The 20,753-nt window shown below is 40.8% G+C and overlaps 1 protein-coding gene across 16 annotated transcripts in view; it reads right to left on the bottom strand.

Moving 5' to 3' along the window:
- Positions 1–20,753, bottom strand: part of Eya3 (EYA transcriptional coactivator and phosphatase 3) — an 80,101-nt gene that overhangs the window by 51,547 nt on the left and 7,801 nt on the right. For 9 of the 16 annotated variants that reach the window (XR_015619657.1, XR_015619655.1, XR_015619656.1 and 6 more), the window contains 4 exon segments: positions 11,938–12,039; positions 7,256–7,299; positions 3,292–3,371; positions 148–214 (listed from right to left, as the gene is read on the bottom strand). Coding sequence is in view for 11 of the 16 variants with exons in the window: in XM_087548692.1 (XP_087404818.1) it covers positions 148–214; positions 3,292–3,371; positions 7,256–7,299; positions 11,938–11,970 (224 nt within the window). In the remaining 5 variants the exon portion in view is untranslated. 16 annotated transcript variants of the gene reach the window in all.

The raw sequence follows: 20,753 nt of genomic DNA, 5'->3' as shown, positions 1-20,753 counted from the left end.
ACCTCCTTATTTTTAAAAGGATGATAGAGTATATTTAGATGCAATTAAAAATTGGAATAAAGACAGAGAACAAGGGAAGTAAAAAAAGTTAGATATTGAACTTGTAATGAGCCTAGAGACAAGTCTGGAAACAATCGCTCTACTTACTTTGCAGAATACATTTGTGAGGTATAATCATTGGATGAGCGAGGGATGTAATCGGTGCATGTCATAACTGAAAGATATTATTGGGTAAAAACGTTAGAACATTTAAAAAATTAAATGGAAAATTTACATACCTTACTATATAGTTCTTCAAAGTGAATAATAGACTGGATGTTTAAAAATGTCAACGTGTGCAGAGAAAACACCTCATTTCTACATTTACAGACCTATTTGTAGAGTTTAAGAGGCAGTAGAAGAAGCAGGACAGGATGGAGGGGACAGATGGACACAGAAAACAGCTGCAGGTGAACTAACATCCGTACTTTCTCGTCACCGACCTCAACATTGATAAAGCAAACCCTGGGCTCTCAGCTACGCTCACTGACGAACTTAGCCAAACCCGCATTTAAGAAACCAACAATGCTTCCTTGATGTCCTTAGACCTGGATGCTCACCCCAAGTGAAAAGCCCTAACAGCTAGTGAGAGACAGGCTTGGTACAAGTCTGCGATCTCATTCTGTGGCTTTAAAGAACCAACAGCAACACAGATGGGAGCAGGTGTTTATTACCACTTTCTGCTCTATACTAAGAATGGCTTGAAGTCTGAGCAAGCAGAGGCTCCAAGACTCATGCAGTGAAGTACTTTTCCACCTGTGTCCTCTCATCCTCCATGACTTATCTGGAAAAGGCTGCAATGAAAGCTTGACCCTCAGGCTCACGACTGGGATAAAGGCTATAAATCTATCATATGTAGCTCAAGACTGAGAGGTGCGGAAGGCCGCTCCACTGCAGGCCGTTATACACAGAGCTGCACCATGAATGCTTGGCCAGGCTCCTGCCCCAGTCTGACTTTCTCTAACACCAGGAGGGGAGCACTTCTGTTGAGAAGATGGCCTGCAGAAGAACACCTAGCTTATATCTAAACTAGGTTCCCTGAAAGAGTGCCTTGTACAGAAAGGAAATGCCAGGAGATGGTCAGGGACCATTTCATACCCAGGAGAAAGACAAACTAACACCTATGAGTTTATTATAAAAGATCTAATGCCATTGTTTGAGGTCTTTAAAAGATTATTACAAGCTTGAAGATCACTTTTATCTATATTCAGATTGACAGAAATGAAGGTGATCTCAATTAGATGGGAATATTTCAGTCATCGTGGGACACAGAACTAGGGTAATTCAAACTTTGTGAGATGGTTCCCTCTCCACTGACAGATACTCAAACCCTTGTCTACCCCTCCTCCAATGGCAGAGTAAGCCTGGAGTTTGGCAGTATCTGGAAACAGTGATGGATTACAAAGTCAGAGCAAATCTCATATCACACAACAGGGGCTTTAAAACTGGCACATGTGAGGGGTTGGGGATTTAGCTCAGTGGTAGAGCGCTTGCCTAGAGAGCGCAAGGCCCTGGGTTCGGTCCCCAGCTCTGAAAACAAAAAACACAAAAAAAAACCAAAAAAAAAACAAACAAACAAAAAAGTGGCACATGTTCTGGAGTACAGGAACAATGGTGAGGATGAGGCAAAGAGCAGAGGCATAACCAGCACAGCTCGGATGTATGCAACAGGAAGACAGGGAAGCGTAGGATGACTTCCTGGTTTCTCTTTTAGACGGTGATGGGCACGTTTGGGAGAAGATCTGATTACTTAAAAGAAAGAATATATTACATATTATATGACTTTGCTTTCAAGTAGGCGGTTGGATATACAGATGAAATCAGAGAAATCACACAGAAAAGAAAAATGTGATATTTGGGCATGATGCTCCCTGTCTTTAATACAAGCAGCCAGGAAGCAGAGGCAGGTAGATTTCTGTGAGTTCAAGGCCAGCCTGGTTTACCTAATAGGTTCCAGGGCAGCCAGGGCTACAGAAAAACCCTGCTTCTAATTCCTAATGAATTAATTGGGCATTTGTTAGCAATGTATGACATTTAAAGGAGCGTGATGTGATGCACAGAAGCATCCCTGAGGAGGACGATAGAGAGCCTAGAACCCAAACCTGAGGCTTCTAACACTCAAGTACAGCTGGAGGAAGGGCCATCGGGGAAGAAAAGTGAGGGGAAACGTGCTGAGAGACAGACTGAGGAGAGAGAAACGTCCCTAGAGTTGGCAATATCACAGCCATCGAGGTCCTCGCTAAGCAGCTTCACAGGAGACAACAGAAGCTAAGTCAACCAGCTGAAGAAGGATCAGAGGGAAGCAAGCAGGAGCAATTCTCTTCAGAGGTTCTGATGTATCACGAAACACCGAGGAAACCTGTATGTCCTAAAAGACGGTAGCTCCCAGAGCCTGTGTCTCTATGAGAAGGATTAAGAAGAATGTGATATGCAGGAATGGAGTGGAGTAAGCGTCATACCAAGTCTTGGGGAAGGCCAGAGAGGACACAGAACACAAATATAAGGACTTACATTTGACAAGAGCAAGAATCCCTTCAGTTCTAACAAGGAGGACACAAGACAGCATGGGCATGCAGGGAAGCCTGGAGGTGGGGCTAGTGTAATAAGCTGTGTGAAGCTTTTTTGTGAGAAGACAAAAGTTAAGCATGTGGAAAGGTGAGTGAATCCCGATGGTTTAAAAGAGCTGTAAGTTAAAAGGAATCACTTGTTAGAGAAATGAAGACTTTCCACACAGACTGAGCACTCACCTGAAGCCCTGTGGTTATGACTAACAGTAACTACTCAAGTATATAATTCTATCTCACAATGCTTAGTTATTTGTACACATTTACCGAAAAGAGGGAGAGTTGAGTTAAATTAGGGTTGGGGTTTAGAATGAAAAAACGTGAGGAGCATTAAAGACTGAGAGGCAGATATTTGGTCTTAAGCTTTTGTTTCCGTGCTCCTGAGGACAGTCAGGCACTGGCCATGGCTTTTCTGATTTTAATAAGATGCTACTACTTTCAGAAGTTCAACCTGCAAACAACAACAATAAAGTCCCTGAGTTTGACTCCTTGGATGAGCTGATCCACGAGGCTTGTCCTCAGCTGCTGTGTCAAAGATGCTTATCAGAGTACACTGAGCAGGGGAAGAAGGCAAGCCTTCCAGACACACTGAGCCACCCAGGCTCTTCAGCGAAACCTCGTTATACAAGAATAACACAATCTGGTTATAGAAATACCACACCCATCGTGCACAGAACGTGGTACTTACTTTCCTCTGACATGCTAAGGTTTGACGCAAGGCTGGCGGTCTCAGGCTTCTGATCACTGGTGTCTGGGTTGTTTACTTGACTAGGAGAAGAAAACAAACACATTAGGCCTGAATGAGCTGCTGCGATGCTGGATGATAAAGTCAAACCCATCTCCTCCTAGGCTGGCCCAGGAAGAAGCAAATCTAGATGATCTCCCCGTTCTTAGTTTCACCAACTAAGACAGAAGGCCAGGGCCAGGACCTCAGCCTCCCACTGCTCTTTTCATAGCCCCAGACTCCTTGAAAGGTTTATATTACTTGGAAGGCCTGGCTAAGTCACAGACAAGGCATTGCTTTTCTTTAAGTTCACTCATTAAAACACCCTAGAACAGCTAACAATAACACTTTTAATATAGACATTGTATATGGTTGAATTATAAGGTAATGTATGAAACAGTGAGCCAAGCTAGTTAACAAACCCACTAGCTCACACACTTTATCTTTGTGGTAACAGCACTTGAAATCCATTCTCTTGGTAATTCTGAAAGACACAGTACTCTATTCCCATACCTTCTATGTATCTGATACTTTGGTTAAAAGTATAATGAAGTAGGAGATGTTTTATTAGAGACAGTGTGTCATCTGTTCAATTTGCTGTATTACTTCTTTATTTTTATTAAAAGGAGGTAAGTTTGGTGAGTTGATGTACACCTATAATCCCCGCACTCAGGAGAGGCAAGGCAGAAGGATCAGGAGCTCAAGGTCATCTTCTAATAAATACGGAGTCTGAGGCCAGCCAAGGCTGTAAGAGCGCCTGAGAAACTACAATGTTGTAAGCCAGCTGCAGAAGCTCTGGAACAGAGATGACTCCAAGTTAAGTCCTTTAGAGTGTTTTCTTCCTTTTCTTTCCCTTTAAGTCCCATACTCATCACTTCCAACCACAAGAGCATATGGTTAGAGTACAGATTCTAACTGCTCAGAGTGACTCCTAATTTCTAGGATACTGAGGCAGGAGGATTTATTATAAGTTTAATGCCAATATGGTTTATAAAATTAGTTTAAAGCCAGTCTGCAAAAACAGAATGAGGGGGTTGGGGATTTAGCTCAGCGGTAGAGCGCTTGCCTAGTGAGCGCAAAGCCCTGGGTTCGGTCCCCAGCTCCGAAAAAAAAGAAAAAAAAAAAAAAAATAAAAACCACTACCACCAACAAAAACAACAACAAAAAACCTAGCTAACTTTATTACTGAGGGCAAGCATTAGAGCTGGAATGCCAAGTCAAAGCCACTTTTCCAATTAACTAGCTGTATGGCTTGAACAAGTCACTAAATTCTCTAGGCCCCAGTCTGTCAGTGAGGATACAAACAATCTACCTCCCTGGGTTAGAAGGGTAAAGACAACATATAAAAAGTAGGCAGTCCAGACCCAGCAAGAACACAGCAACCACAGTTGTTCTTTTCTTGTTTCCAGTCACGCACCCTTCCAACCTTTATGTCACTGATAAAAACCTGCTTTACCCTTTTTCCCCAGGGAGGAAAAGACTGTGCCAGAGGCTCTACATCTGAGGACAAAAATGCCTGAGGTAAAAGTAGTTTCTACATAGAAGCATTTACAGCTCTCATATGACTTTGAAAGCTAACCTCTAATATCAAAGCATTAATTAAAAAAGAATTTTCTTCTGATATACTTTATGATACCATTTTTTTTTTTTTTTTTTTTTTTGGAGCTGGGGACTGAACCCAAGGCCTTGTGCTTGCTAGGCAAGCGCTCTACCACTGAGCTAAATTTCCAACCCCTCTGATATACTTTAAATGTTAAATTAATTGTTCCTCCAGTTACATTTACTTGTTTGTTTGTTTGTTTGTCTGAGACAGCGTCTCACTATATATCCGTGGCCGGCCTGAAGCTCAGTAAGACCAGCCTGGACTCAGGCTCACAGATCCACCTGCCTCTGCTTCCTAAATGCTGGGATTTGAGGCAGGCATCACTCTGTCTACTACATTTACTTTAAAAAATTAGTTTTTTAATGTATATGAGTTTTGCCAGCATACATGTATGTATTTACTATATATAAGTACACTGCGGTTGTCTTCAGACACGCCAGAAGAGGGCATCAGATCCCATTACAGATGTAAGCCATCATGTGGCTGCTGGGATTTAACTCAGGACCTCTGGATGAGCAGTCAGTGCTCTTAACCGCCAAGCGATCTCTCTAGCCCAGAAATTTAAATTTTAAAGTTAAATTTTCAAAGTTCAGTTTTACCTCTGTTCAAATGATTTCACTTTTGAACACCAAACTACTGGCCAAGTTAGGACCATGGGAAGTAAAGGACAAGGAAATGAACAACATGGATTAGTTACAGTGGTACAAACCGTAATGGCTAAGTTATTATAGTGACCTGAATTTTAAAAGTTAGGGACTTCAGAGTTCCACCTCAAACCTGCTTAAACATAATCCACACAAGGAAGAACTTGAAACTGGACCAGAATTTCTGATTTTTTTTTTTTTTTTTTTGTCTTTCTGTGTATTTAGGGTAAGTATGAGTTTCAAACTCATACCCACTGCTAAAGAATATTTTTAGGGCTGGTAGGGCTCAAATACATTAAATAAATATAAAAATTTTTTAAAAAGAATATTTTTAGATCCTGAATCAACTTAGAAGTAAGTAATATGTTCTCATATATACTGGGCACACCAGTTCAAAAGGGCATTTGATTCCAGTTTGATTCTAGAATTTTATTATAGCAAACTCCTCTTCATATACAACTCAGGATGCACAGACTAGAAACACACCACCAAGACAGTAAATTAACTCTAGCACTTGGTTAATATTTAATTGTACTAAAGAAACTATACAATTTGAAAATATTACCTTCAGAACATATGTCAACTTTTGCTTAACAAAAAAATTGCTTAAAAATAAAAATGACAAAAAAGTCAAAGTTTATCAACTGCACAGTCCAAATATCCATGACAGATCTGATGAGAAGCAAGATGCTTTTTTTAAAAAAATTATTTATTTAATTTTTGGTTTCTCAAGAGAGGGTTTCTGTGTGCCCTGGCTGCCCTGGAACTCACTCTGTAGACCAGGCTGGCCTCAAACTCACAGAGACCCGCCTGCTTCCACCTCCTGAGTGCTGGGATTAAAGGCCTGTGCCACCATCACCTGGCAAGATGCTTCTTTTTTAATATCTCTTAATTTTTCTTTGAATTAAGTAGCAAAGTTCCCCAGCTAAGTGAATAAAAGTAGTGGGAAGTAAAGAGAAAGGGAGAAGACCAGAGACAAAGTCAAAAGGAAGACAGACTTAAGATGATTTTTAGACACTGGGAAATCAGGAACAGCACGGAGGATGTCTACCTGAGCTGTAAGCATGAGTGGAAAGGAGAGGGGGGCGGTGCGGTTGTGCTGTTCTAGTACAGGTTACAGTGACGGGGAGCAGATGAATGATCTGGGCTTAAGAAAAGTTGTAGTTGTATTGGCAAGTGGATTGGGAATACGTATACAACAGGTGGACAGTCGGGTTCATGCAAGAACATACTTTTGCTGCAAGCATAACACTGGAAAAGAGCAGAGAGGTCCAGGGTACCATATTCAACTGAAAAGTAATACCAAGTTCTGTGTTTCCCTCATTTCAGCTCTTCTTCAGGTCTGTACACTACACATTTGACTGAAGAATTTATCGTTCATTCATTTGAGTTTCTCCACAAAAGCCTGAGGGCATACCAACAAAAGATTTGCATACATCTTAGAGGAATTGTTGTCTGTTGTCTTTTGATAGTCTTGCTAAATTGCCCAAACTAATCTCTGGTTTGGTTTGGGGTTTAATAAATCCAATTTTGAAGAGAAGTTTTAATCGAAACCAAGTAATTTCCAGATGTAAAGGTAACAGTGAGAACCACGCTATCAACACTAAGCACACCCCACATCAATCAGCAAGAGGTAAAAATTATAGCAGATTGTTAAAAAGAAGCCCAGTTTTACAAATACCTTAAAGTTTGTTCTCCTGGTTCCTGCATCTTGGCCTTTTTCACCTGTAAACATTAGCACACGTACAGATCAGTGCAGTAATCTGATTCTGAAACCCTAATTGTTCAAACACAGTTGTCTCTCAGTATCTCAGGCAGTGGGCTCCAGGAGCCCTTGCTGTAGGAAATTCGGTAGACTTTATATTACCACACATAGTTCTCATTGCTCTAAGCCATCTCTAAATAACTTATAATAATAGGTAACATGATACAAGTACTATGTGAATAGTTACTGTGCTGTGTCACTTGGGAATATTATTAGGAAATGTGACTGTCTGAAGAATGTGTGTATTCAAAGTATCCTCTGCCCGTTATAGTCACCCTCACTTGGCTAGATTCACACACTGACTGACACTTGGCAGAGAAGACTGACTGTATGTTAACTAATATGCTAGTGTTTCATTCTGCTCTGACCTACAATGCAGAACTTCTGTAAAAGTAGCTACTTGCAATAAGCTAGCCAAGAGGCTGAAGAACCCCAGGAGGACACGCAGACTCTGACCAAGAATCCGACCCCACTATAAAAGTGGGAGAAAGAGATGTAGCCCAAGTAAAAAGGAAAACAATGTTGTAAACACAAACTGTGAATTGAGAAAGAAAAATTCTGCAACAGTTAATGCCTGCCGTAATTTTAGAAAAGAAAAACTTTCAGCTATTGCTAAACCATCACTTTCCACCTTTAAATAATATCCCATGGTTTTAACTCAATTGAGAACCCTAGTACGGTAGCATATGTGTTTAGTCTTAGTGCTGTGGGGACAGAGGCAGATGGCTCTCTGAGAGTTCAAAGTAGTCAGCTTGGACTACAAAGCAAGTTCTGAGGAGATTCAGGCTATAGAATCTGTCTAAAATCAAACCAAAAAAGAAAAAAAAATAGTCTAAGATGAACCTGATATGAATAATTTAGCTAGGAAAAGAGGAAGAAATCTGAGAGTGGAAAAAAGCTATGTTCGGGGAGAACAAACAGGCAGAAAGGGTTCCATGATAGTAAAGAACACGGATTCAAGGTACTGAACACCCACTGCACATCCGGGGGAAGAGACCACGACAGTGCAGCCGCAGTGAGCGGCAGCCGCCCATCACTAAGGTCCACCCATAGGAATCAGATTAGGGAGCTCAAGTCTACTTTGAGGATAACCGGGAGACTTAGAGCACTTGCAAGATTGCAGAATCTACTCTGAATTTTAGACACCATTATGATAAAACAAAGACAGAAAGTGGGCAGGAGGGAAACATTAAATGTAAAAACAGAGGCCACTGGATCAACACAGATGGGAGACGATGACCTAAGTAAATTTCCGAGTAAACTAAAGACCACGGCTGAACTGTGCTGGTTTTAGATATATTTCCCTATATTGTTGACTTCATTATGATAATTTTTAAACCATGTGCTAATTTCAGGAATTAAATGGGGATGAGTTGTTAAACCCAATTGCTTGAGACACAAAAACATGCACACACATATCTACATTTGAGCAATCTTGATAACAAATGAAGGGAATGAGCTCATCGATTTAAAGCGCTTCTTGTCCCTTAAACTCGTGGGGGCATAAAGCCAGCGTTCTTTTATTTATTTATTTTTTTTTTTGGTTCTTTTTTTCGGAGGTAGGGACCGAACCCAGGGCCTTGCGCTTCCTAGGTAAGCGCTCTACCACTGAGCTAAATCCCCAGCCCCAACATTCTTTATTCATAACATGGTAAAACAGGAAACAAAATGGTAGACCCTCCCTCCCTTTTTGTTGTTTGTTTTTGTTTGTTCCAGGACAGAGTTTCTCTGTGTTAACAGCCCTGCCTATCCTGGAACTTGCTTTACACGCCAGGCTGGCCTGGAACTCATTACTCAGAGACATCTGCCTGTCTTGTCTCCTGAGGTCTGTGATTAACAGCATGTGCCACCACACTTGGCTACGTAGACCCTTTTTTTATTTTTTATTTTTGAAAAAACAGTCACATCTAGCAGATAATATCAGGTTGCACTTAGCTGACTAACAAGGAGGGGAAACCATCAAATTACTAATAGTTTTGTAATGTTATCGAAAGCAACCTTACAAAATACAGCAACCCTATCTACAGATGGAGGACCCTTTCTCTCGGCTGATGTGAGCCTCTACTGCATAAGGAAAACAGAGTAACTAAACCTAGGAAACACCCAAAGGCTAGCTCGGAGATAAAGCACCTGCTTAACATGAGGGAGGCCCTGGGTTCAATCTTTAGTACTGGAGACAAGAAAACAAAACCGAAACAGATAAGACAACCCCCCCCCCCCACACACACACACAAAAAAAAAAAAAAAAAAAAAGAAAAAAAAGAAAGAAAGAAAGGAGAAAAGGGCTCACTGCAATTTATAGAGAGAGCATCCATAAAAAAATGTTTTTATTACCTGGTGCTTTGAAGAATTTACCAATATTTTAGTATCACAGAGTCATTTGAGCCACTCATTCTAATGCAGGAGGACTGCCTGTAGATTAAGGCCACCTGGATCACAAACTGGGATTTTTGTCTCAAGGAAATAAATAGGTTTATGAAGTAAAACGTCTTGAGTCTAGAAGATCAGAACTCATTTAAAATTCCGAAGCCTGGTATGGTGGTGCACTCCTGCAATCCTGGCCCCAGAGTGTCAGGCAGTCTGGACTCCTCTGTGAGACACTGCCTCCGAAACAGAAAGAAGGAGGCTGTCCTTTATAACCTACAGTGCAGTCCCCTTCGTGGAAAAGGAAGACGAAGTCAGAGCAGCCTCAGTCGTTCCTCCTGAGGCAGAGCCACTGGTTCTATCCTATCTGGGATCTCTACTGCAACCTGTGCACAGCTGCTCTCCTGAAAGTGGACCACTCACTCTGCCTCGGTATTTCCTTTAAACGGTAACTACTCCATGTTTTCTTGGATTCTGCACTTGTCTGCTTGGCATCTACTAATTACAGGACCTACCTAGAGGACAAAGCTGTTTGTATCTTACCTAGAACCAGAGCTTCCCTCTCCTACCTCAAGTTCTCCATCTTCAGATGTTGTCTGAGGCTGGGTCTCATGTGGCCTGTGCTCATTTAGAACGTGTTATGCAGCAGAGGCTGAGCTTGAACTCCTCATGCTCCTGCCTCAACTTCCCGAATGTCTCCATGAGTTTCCATGGATGTGATAAACACTGTGACCAAAAGCAGCTTGGGCAGCAAAGGATTTACTCCACCTTACACATTCAGGTAATCATCCTTCCCTGAGGGAAGCCAGAGCACGAACTGAAGCAACAACCACGGTGGGTGCTATTACAGGCCTTACAGATCAAGGCTCCTCTGCCCAGACAACCCTAGCTTCTGTCAAGTTAGCAAAACATGAATCAGTACAGCAAGTGCTGGGACTCCTGGTCTGCACCAGCTCGGCTGGCCACCGAACTCTTACATTCCTTTTTCCCTGTTCTAAATCACAAAACGGCCTGCTACAATTATTTTAATGAGTCATACCATTTCTGTCTGCCTCATCTTTGTGAAGAAAATCGAATGAATTTGGTTATGTTTTCCCTTGGAGGCTTTCTGCCTCCTTCCTGACACTGGTACTCCTCCCTGCGATCTGTCAGGTAGTGTGCCTTTTCCAACGGCACCGACACATTTATACCAGGGGGACAAGCAAGTAAGAAAGTGACTCTGTGTAACAATAACCACACCACAGACATTCTAGGTTTAAAGTGCTTCAGAGTCTTACCCCTCGCTAACATGTAGGCTTTGCATACACAGTGCTATGGAAACTGAACAGAGTGTGAAGGAACGGAAGCAGAGAGAAGAGGAGCGCCGTTAGCCGGTTAGCCTCACAAGGTCTTGTTACTTAGGCAGGGATAACTAGGAAGTCCCATTTCAACAGTATGTTAACATGCCCATGAGTGTTTTTAGATTATGAGTAGACTTTTGTCTGACTCAGTGAGGTCACTTTCCCGGGTACATTTGGCATCTGTAGTCTAACAGTTTGCTGACAGCGCACACCCTATACATGCTGTTCGAGACGATTTCAACACTATTACTCCCCTGATTACTAATAACTCACCAAGCACAGGGTTTAATATAGGCACATTTAATAATTTCAAAAAGTCTTTTCATCAGCTGCTTATGTCTCCGTAACTTTTACAGTTACCTTGACTGAAGGGCTAATAGAACAGCAAAGTGATCATGAGTATGGAGCTCTCAACACATAAAGGGCAACGCTCATCAGGTAACACTGAGCTCACCAAACACATTCCTTAAGGCAGTCAAGTTGGAGTTTAAAACATCAGCTGTCAGGCAAGGCAATGCACATCTGTGATCCCAATCTGGGAGGCTGCGGTAAGAGGACCACACATGGGGTTGGGGATTTAGCTCAGTGGTAGAGCACTTGCCTTGCAAGCGCAAGGCCCTGGGTTCGGTCCCCAGCTCCGAAAAAAAGAAAAAAGAAAAAAAAAAAAAAAAGAGGACCACACATTTGCGGCCAGCGTAGACTGCACATAGCAAGACTCCATCTCAAGAGCAAAACACAACAACACAGAACATTGCTTTCCGAGAAGAAAATCACTAAGGAATCTGTTCTTTACACCTATTTCTAATTTGGATTCTGTACATATAACTGAGTAATATTCAAAATTTCTTCAGATTAGCTTTATACAACCGACTTGAACTTGAAGGAAAAACTCACCGGTCGCTCTGGTAGGTCTTGCTCTTCTTCCATGAGGACCGCTGTCTCTTTACACACACTTATGTGACTGGACTGCAAGTCTCTGCGGTCTTCACAAACTGTCTGTATAAAGAGAGGAATTCAAAGCTTTATGGTTTAGTAAACTATTATCATTGAGGCCATCACAGAGTAACTTTTTAATATTTTGCTCCTCAAGCCAGCATTCTACGCTAGTTCCAATCTCAAAATCTCAAACTTGCACGTGGCTTTTCAACACTGACATGCTGCAAGTCACGAGAGCTGTGCACAGTGACTTCCGTAAGGCTCTGCAAAAGCCGACACGTGGAGCCGCTTCTGCTGGTTACTATAGTGCCTAATGCATTAAACACTTTACAGTGACAGCCATGCGAAGATAATAAAACAATTTTTTTAAGGATTAGGGTTACATTTAAAATGATAGAGACTGGCCTAGCAGGTCAGTAAGTTATGATAACATCTAACCTGCTTTAATGTGGAACATTTACATAACTGTTAACACAGACTCACAGAATCGATTTAAATAGGACAAACGGGAAAATCAATTAAATACATCACAATCAACTATCTATCTATATGTAATCAATTTAAATGAAAATGTAAGTCTTCTGGATCTCCATAAGGCAAATCAACAGATAAAATGAAACCCTAAATATGAAAATTAAGGAAAATAATTATGTAAAGCTAGGATCCAATTTAGACTGAAATAATGAACTTCCACTAAATATACTAGGTTATTATTTATTTATTTATTTATTTATTTTTGGTTCTTTTTTTCGGAGCTGGGGACCGACCCCAGGGCCTTGCGCTTCCTAGGTAAGCGCTCTACCACTAAGCTAAATCCCCAGCCCCTAGGTTATTATTTAAATAAATCTTTACTTTTCAAACCCTATTCCTCTACTCCTAATTTTTTAACAAAAGAAAAAAACCACCATCTTTGACCTGCTACCAGGGACACATTATAAAAACGAAATACTCCACTCATACTTAACGGGGGCTGGCTGTTTCCCAGAGAATGCTGCCGAAGTCTCACCTGTATGAGCTCTCCTACCAACTACGGAACAGAACTCAGCAAACAGCTAAAGTAAGTTTAGACTCCTGCTCCAGCAATAAAGAAACAAGCACCAGAGCAGAGAAGAGCAAAGCCTTTGTTTCGGGGGCTCTCGTCTGTACACTGGAATATACTTTTTTAGAGCCAGGCATAAAAACAGGAAAAGGACAGAAAACAAGTTTAAGAAATACAAGCAGATAGGGGTTGGGGATTTAGCTCAGTGGTAGAGCGCTTGCCTAGCAAGCGCAAGGCCCTGGGTTCGGTCCCCAGCTCTGAAAAAAAGAAAAAAAAAAAAAAAAGAAATACAAGCAGATGAACAACTTTAACAATAGATGATTAAGCTTTACTCCTTCCTCTGCTCTTAAATGTCAAAAGGAAAAGTTTAAAGGTCAAAAGTACTCGATGCTCAATGCACTCACGTGCGGCTCATGCACAGCCTCGAAAGCTGTGCTCCGAGTATATGACGCAGACAGCCTGCACTGTGGAATTACAGGATACAACCTTCCCCAGACTGTTTTGCTCAACACAGAAGAGCATAATCTATGTGACCATGAAATGGATTTGTAACTGTAGAAAATAAATGTCTCACCGGTTTTTGATTAATTAAAATCTCTAATTATTGCACTATGCAAACATACATTAGGAAATGTATGCCTTCAACCCGTAAGAGCAAACAAAATAGGATCAAATTATTAGAGAAACAGAGCGTCTTCACTCTCTAGCTGCTGACACTGACTCTTAGCAGCACACAAAGTGGTAATACTTCATGGTTTCTCAATCAAGGATATAAATGTAAAAACTGCAAACTCTAGTTTTTTCAAGAATTGCTCTTAGCAAAGAGGGAGGGAACTCTCTTCCCTGGGGCAGAGTTAAAATGTACCATGACAGAGGAAGGTGAGGACAGTTTTAAAAATGATAGTAGTATTTTTTAATTTTATTTTAAGCATGCAACTAATTTATTTTAAAAATCGGAATATTAAAAGAGAACATAAAATTGTTTACAGATCAAAAGGGGGTAAAAGAAATATTACTTGAATATGTATAATCAAATGTTCAAACTATTCAAACTAAAGCAAAAATAATTCAAGGTAAGGTAAGTTATAATCTTGAGCTATTCAAGATGAATTACGTAGTAAGTTATAAGGTGACTTTGTTATATGAAAATTTTATATATATGAAAAATATATATAAGTTAAAAAATTAGAAAATAATTTTCTCTACTGTTTCTTTGAAAATAAACATTCTTGTTAACATTTTGAAAACTCCCAGTTTCCTTCTTCTCAGCTTTTCAACTGAAGGGCTAAAAGGAGACAGTTTCCATATTTCAGAGAAAAGAACTTTGAAAACTCAGGCTTAATATTTTTAAGTAATTGGTCAATTATTACCAGTAATTTCCATCATTTTAAAATAAATCTGGGGGTTGGGGATTTAGCTCAGTGGTAGAGCACTTGCCTAGCAAGCCCAAGGCCCTGGGTTCGATCCCCAGCTCCAAAAAAAAAGAAAAGAGAAAATATAAATAAATAAATAAATAAATCTGGGTGTGGTGGCACACATCTGTAATTACGCCACTCAAGAGGCTGAGGCAGGGGAATTATTGCAACTCAGGACAGCCTAAGCTATACAGCGAAAAACCATCTCAAACAAAATCAAAGGAAACAAAAACAACAATACCATCAAAACCAAATCAAATCAAAGCAGCTTACAAAGAAATAACACTATGTATTTCAGGATCTCCTCAGTCCTGGCAATTATGATATTTGGGACACTTTCAAATACATATTCTAGAACATCTGTGAATAAAATATAGTAATAGCAATAAATTATATTGTTGCAATCCAGCAAAATACACACCTACGTACTATTGCTATCAATAGTATGCTTCTTTCCAATAACTTTTAAGTTGAAATAAATGTCTGTTAAATAGAAAGATGCAAGTATTTTTCACATTTTCAGCATTTATCAATGTGCTAAAACTTGTATTATTAATTAATTAATTTTTGTGATTCTAGAGAGCAAACCAAGGGCCTCACCCAGGATAAGTATTCTATAGTCTACCACTGAGCATATACCAGCTCAGCTATAAAACTTCCAATATTAAGTCATCCCAACTTTTATTTTAATTAACAGGCTACATAATAGAAAGTCATACTCTAGGAAGCTGTACAGCATAAACACAATTCCTGTTTCCACTCTGAATTGCTGCGAAGATCTTCGAATTCTTACTTCCATGGACGAGTTGTAGTTCTATGTATTTTTACCACTAGTGAAACCTGACATTATTCTGTGGTAAGATGGAGATTTAAAAACACCAACTAATAACAGCTACGACACAGAAGTGAAAGACTTTAGTGCTTTGAAAATGGTCATGATAAGAATGCAGTCACTAGCTGATGAAGTCACAAACATGCCGGGTTAATCTTTAGTTTGAGTACCTTTCAAGCATTTGAACAGTAAAGTCTCAACAACTCCCAAGTTTCAGTTCTTACTACTGGTTTCTAAATACACTTGCTTTATCATCTTTTCTGAAAACGAGAACTCCTTAGTATTCATTGCCTTCATGGAAATATAAACACGAGTAACATACAGATTTAATGGGTTATATTTAGGATATAGGTGTATATATAACATGTACGCATGTAATAGCAACTAAAGGAAAGGAAGCTATGACTCTGAAGGAGAGGAGAGAGGGATATACAGGAAGGTTTGGAGGGAGGAAAGGAAAGGGAGAAATGTGAAATTAAACTACAATCTCAAAAAAAAAAAAAAAACAAGGAAAATAATATCAAGAAGAAAAAGAGTATTTCCTAAGAGTTCACATTTCTCTACAAATGTGTCAACAAAAATGCTAAAAACTGGTTTGATTCAGAGAAGCCGACAGTTCTGTTCTTTTGCAAACTTTTTTGGGGAAGGGGGGTCCTCACAATGTTGCCCAGGCTTACTAAGAAACCCTGCTCTCAAGTGACAGCCCTCTGCTGAGTCACCACTCCCGTGCCAACATCATTTCCTCTCACTTGTTTATTCTGCAGGGGATAAGGGGTTTGTGTGGTGCCCATGTGGAGCCCAGAGAACCACCGGCAGCAGTCAGTTCTCTGTGTCCACCATGTGGGTTCTGGGGATTCAATTCAGATCCCCAGGCTTGGCAACAAGTGCTGTTACCAGCTGAGCCATCATCTCACTGGCCCTGAAACACCCAATTTTTAGAATACTATTGCAATTTCACATGGTCATAAACAAAGCCAAATCTTTTTATAATAGCACAACAACATATTTTCATGGCTATGAAGTTAGAAAGTAAATAGTAATACTTTATACTTCAAAATTCTAGATTCTTACTTCATAATCTTTCTTTCGTGGCCGGATCAACACATTACTCATTTTGTGATCATAACAGCCACGAGCAGAACTCGGTCTAGTTCAATGTGCTATTGCAGAGAGGAACATGAAGTATGTATTTATATATATGTGCTTATGCAAAAGTATGTTCACTCTTAGTTATGACTTCAAGGGAAGTGTATAAATAATGTGAAATACTTGATTATATTATGCACAACAAAGGAGTTTACAGGCAGTTAGGTGTGCACAAAAGTATTCAGAGATTAACATAGTTCCGTCCCCTACTCTAACCCAGACAGGGTTTTTCTGTCAGTCTCTGGCCATCCTCACTTGCTCTTATCAGTGACTGAAAGTGGAGAATGCAAGGGAGAATCTGAATTTTATCCATTAGCTTTCAAATAAGTAAATAAAGGCTTGTTCTAATGCTTATAAATTTCTTACTGAGAATGAGACAAAAATGGCAATAATAACTCTCTGTGAGGAAGAACAGAGGCTATAAAAACTGAAAGTCTCAGCACCAGCTAGAGAGGACATGGGTGGCAGGGTGCAGCGTGAGTGCTTTTCCTTTTACTGCCTCACTGGGCTCTACCTTTATCCTAAGACACGGGCGGCATCTTGGAGTCATGGTATTTAAATAAACAATCTGCCAAAGATCAACAGAAATAATGTTACTATATTCACCTAAGGTCACCAAAATGACTTTAAAATGGTTAAAATACTTTGTGTGTATGTCAATTCTCTCTCTCTCTCTCTCTCTCTCTCTCTCTCTCTCTCACACACACACACACACACACACACACACACACACACATACAGACTGCAGACTAGAAGGACAAACTTATGATCAAACCTAAAAAGTATTTACAATATGAAATAAACAGCTGGGTGCAGTGGTACACAGCTTTAATCCCAGCACTGGGGCTGCAGTGGCAGGAGGAGCTCTGTGAGGCTAGCCTGGTCTACAGAGTGAGTTCCATGCCAGACAGCAACAGAGACAAACTAGTATGTGAGACAGTTAGAAAAGTTGATTATCAATGTGTAGAGAACATTCACACCATCTGCTATCATTAATTACAAATATATGAAGAACTAGGTTTTCAAAGATTTGAGAGGAAAAACAGAGTACCACAGTACTCCATGTTTATCCTTAAAGAGATAAATTTATGAGCAATTTAAGAAAGCAGAAGAGACAGATTAACAGATCCTGTGTATGAAATAAGCGGTCATGCAACAAGACAAATGTAGGCTTAAGAGGATAAAACAGAGGCAACATCTGCACAGCTGTGATGGATAAAGTTTAATATCTACAAACCAAACCAGGCCTTAGCTAAAACCTACCGGTCATTGATAACTACAGGGCAAACCATGACTCAGTACATACACCCACCAAAAGACACAAATAGGCAGTTCAAGAAACTGCAAAGATCACATTCACTGCTAACTGATGAAATACAAATTGAAATGAAAATGTCTATTTCACATACACTAAAGTACCAAAAATAAGTCTAAAAAACACCCAAAGGTTATCTGAGTTAAGAAGACAAATTACATCTGTGAGTGGTGGCACACATCTTTAGTCCCAGCATTCATGAGGCTGAGGCAGATGGATTTCTGAGTTTGAGGCCAGCCTGGTCTCAGGGTAGCCAGGACTACACTAAGAAACTCTGTCTTAAAAGACTTAATAAAACAAAACAAAACCAAAAACCAAAAACAAGAGAGGGAAGATAAATCACATTCAGATCCAGGTATAAAGTGGACACACCAACACACCAAGACCAAGTTCTCAGCACAAAGAAGATTCATTTGCCCCAGAAGTACAAACAGCAGTGAATAAGGACAAAGACAGGAGACAGAGGACAAGTGAGAAAGGAAAAAGAACAGGGGCTTTGGGGGGGGATCTGCCTCAGAGGGATGAAGGAAGGCCTCTGGTTGGGGTGGAACAGAGGTGAGCCACAGGCAAGTTATGAAGGGAAAGCATGAGTTGGTTTGTTTTGATTGGCCGTGTTAATTAGGGCGACCAAAGGGGGTTTTGATTGCTGGACTTCAATACTTTAAAGATAGCTGACCTTGATCAGCCTCAGGAGGAAGTGGCCAAATAAGGAGACTGATCTCCTGGAGGAGGCTGCTAACACCGTGGTTCCTTACTGATGGCCCAGAACTATGAGCAAACATATTTCTACTGTTTGAAGACTCCAAAGCAGAGGCACACTTTTAGTCCCTAGGAAGTCAAAGCAGACTGATCTCTGAGTTCAAGGCCAGCCTGTTGTACAAGTTCCAGGACGACCAGTGCTACACAGAGAAACCCTGGAGGGGCTGGGGGTGATTTGTCACGGCAGATACAGAAAACAAATAGCAAAGAATTTTGGTTTTCTTATTAAATCTCTGGGTTTGCTGGCTATCTCCAGGGTACTGAGTGAAATATACAAAAAATGAAATATGGAAAATGAAAAAAGGTGTGGAAAGTCCAGGAAGTACCTGTCCATCCAACTACTTCTAAACAACCAGGACAGCAGGAAGTGGGGGGTGGTGGCACACCTGTAACCTCAGGACCCAGGAGGCAGAAGAGTCAGGACTTCAGGGTCACACTTGGCTACATAGGGAGCTGGAGACCAGCTGTAATACACTCTATAGTCCTGTGTTGTTTGGCCTTGTCCTCCTGTCTGTCCACACCCCATCATGTTTATTTCAAGTGTTCTCCAAAACACCTTTTCCTAGAACAGTCTGGCCCCTTCACTCTACTATCAAGAAGGAAAGCATCCAGCAGCTAAGGGTATTAAAAAACACTGTGTCCTTGAGAACAGCTAGAGGTAACAGACATTACTGCTGTTTATCCCGTCTAGGAAAATGACAATGTCTTCATCCAAAGGGAAAGCTCTCCGCAGGAACTCCAGTTGACTGCCTCGTCTTCCCCAGACGCTTTCTGCTGGGTTGTGAGCCCCATTTGATGATACTTTTGTCTGGTATCTATGAAATTCATGTTTTTCTTTTTGAGAGATTTACATCATTTTGTGGCATCTACAGAATAGTATGCTTTTCCATAAAAGCACTTATTAAATATTTAATTGTTTTAAAATATTTTAAGGGGTTGGGGATTTAGCTCAGTGGTAGAGCGCTTGCCTAGCAAGCGCAAGGCCCTGGGTTCGGTCCCCAGCTCCGGAAAAAAAAGAACCAAAAAAAAAAAAAAATTTAAGATAGGGTCCTCAAGTGGCCAAGGGTGGCCCTGAACTCCTAATCCTCCTGCCTCGGCTTCCCAAGTAAAGGGCTTAACTGTTTAATTTTAAAACTCTGGAACTAGGGGCTATGACCTTCAAAGACCATTTGTAGTTAGGCCCCAGTTCTAACGTTCTCCAGCTTCCTAAATAGTGCCGCAAGCTAGGAAAACAAATCATGGCTACCTCTCCGTCTCCATATTATTTTCCTACAGTTGACTGGTAAGTCTAGGTTATGTGGATAACCAGTTTTTCCTTAGAGGAGGTGGTGAGAATCTGTTCCGCTATTTTTGTAAGGAGGTTTTAGTCATCTACATCCACCTCTACTGACTACAAGATGAACCACACAGCCCACTGTGAGGGCACAAGCCCCTAATCTCAGCAGGAGACTGCAAAGATAGGAGGAGGATTGCAAGTTCAAGGAAGACTCGGCCTACACAGTAAGGCCACAGTGCAAAGTACTAAGGAAGGGGCGAATCTGAATTTGCTGATGAGAATCGAGTGGGAAGCTGGGTGGCTCAGTAGTTACAGTGTCCATTGCAGACGTATGAGGGCTAGAGTTCTGACTCCCGGAACCCACATAAATGCTGGTAAGGGTGGTGACCATTTGTAATTCCAGTGCTGGGAAGGTGTAGCCGGGATCACCAGAGCTAGCTGGCGACAGTTAGCCACATCACCAACTCTACTTCAAAGATGTATAAACAAAGCCCATCACTCTTCCCCAGAGCTGCTGCTTCAGTCTACACAGTGAAGAACAGCCGTGAAGCCAGTTCTAACTTACAGTACCGTTTCATCAAAGCAGTTTCTGTAAGAGGCAGCCTGACAAGCCTAAGAATTTGGGATGTACACTGTGGGATCAGACTCTAGAGTTTACCAACTCTGATATTCTCGAGGGGCCTCCTGGACTGCAGTTACTTTGTGTGTACAACCTGAGTGACAAACAGTACCTTTCTCATAAGAACTAAATGTGTTGGGGGCGGATAGGGGGAACACCATTATGGGGGAGGGGAAGGGGATAGGGAGCTTACGGACAGGAAACCAGGAAAGGGAATAACATCTGAAGTGTAAATAAAGAAATATATCCAATGAAAATTAATTAATTAAAGAATTAAATGTGTTAATATCTGTAAAACTTAAGAGTACCTAGCACATAAGTATGATGTATTTGTTTTAAAGTCTGAAGTGGAGAGAAGAAAGGAAGAATAAAG

This window comes from Rattus norvegicus, chromosome 5 (assembly GCF_021556685.1).
Source record: "Rattus norvegicus strain SHRSP/BbbUtx chromosome 5, alternate assembly SHRSP_T2T, whole genome shotgun sequence".
NCBI classification, from domain to species: Eukaryota; Metazoa; Chordata; class Mammalia; order Rodentia; family Muridae; genus Rattus; species Rattus norvegicus.
This window is presented reverse-complemented; position numbering and strand designations above follow the sequence as displayed.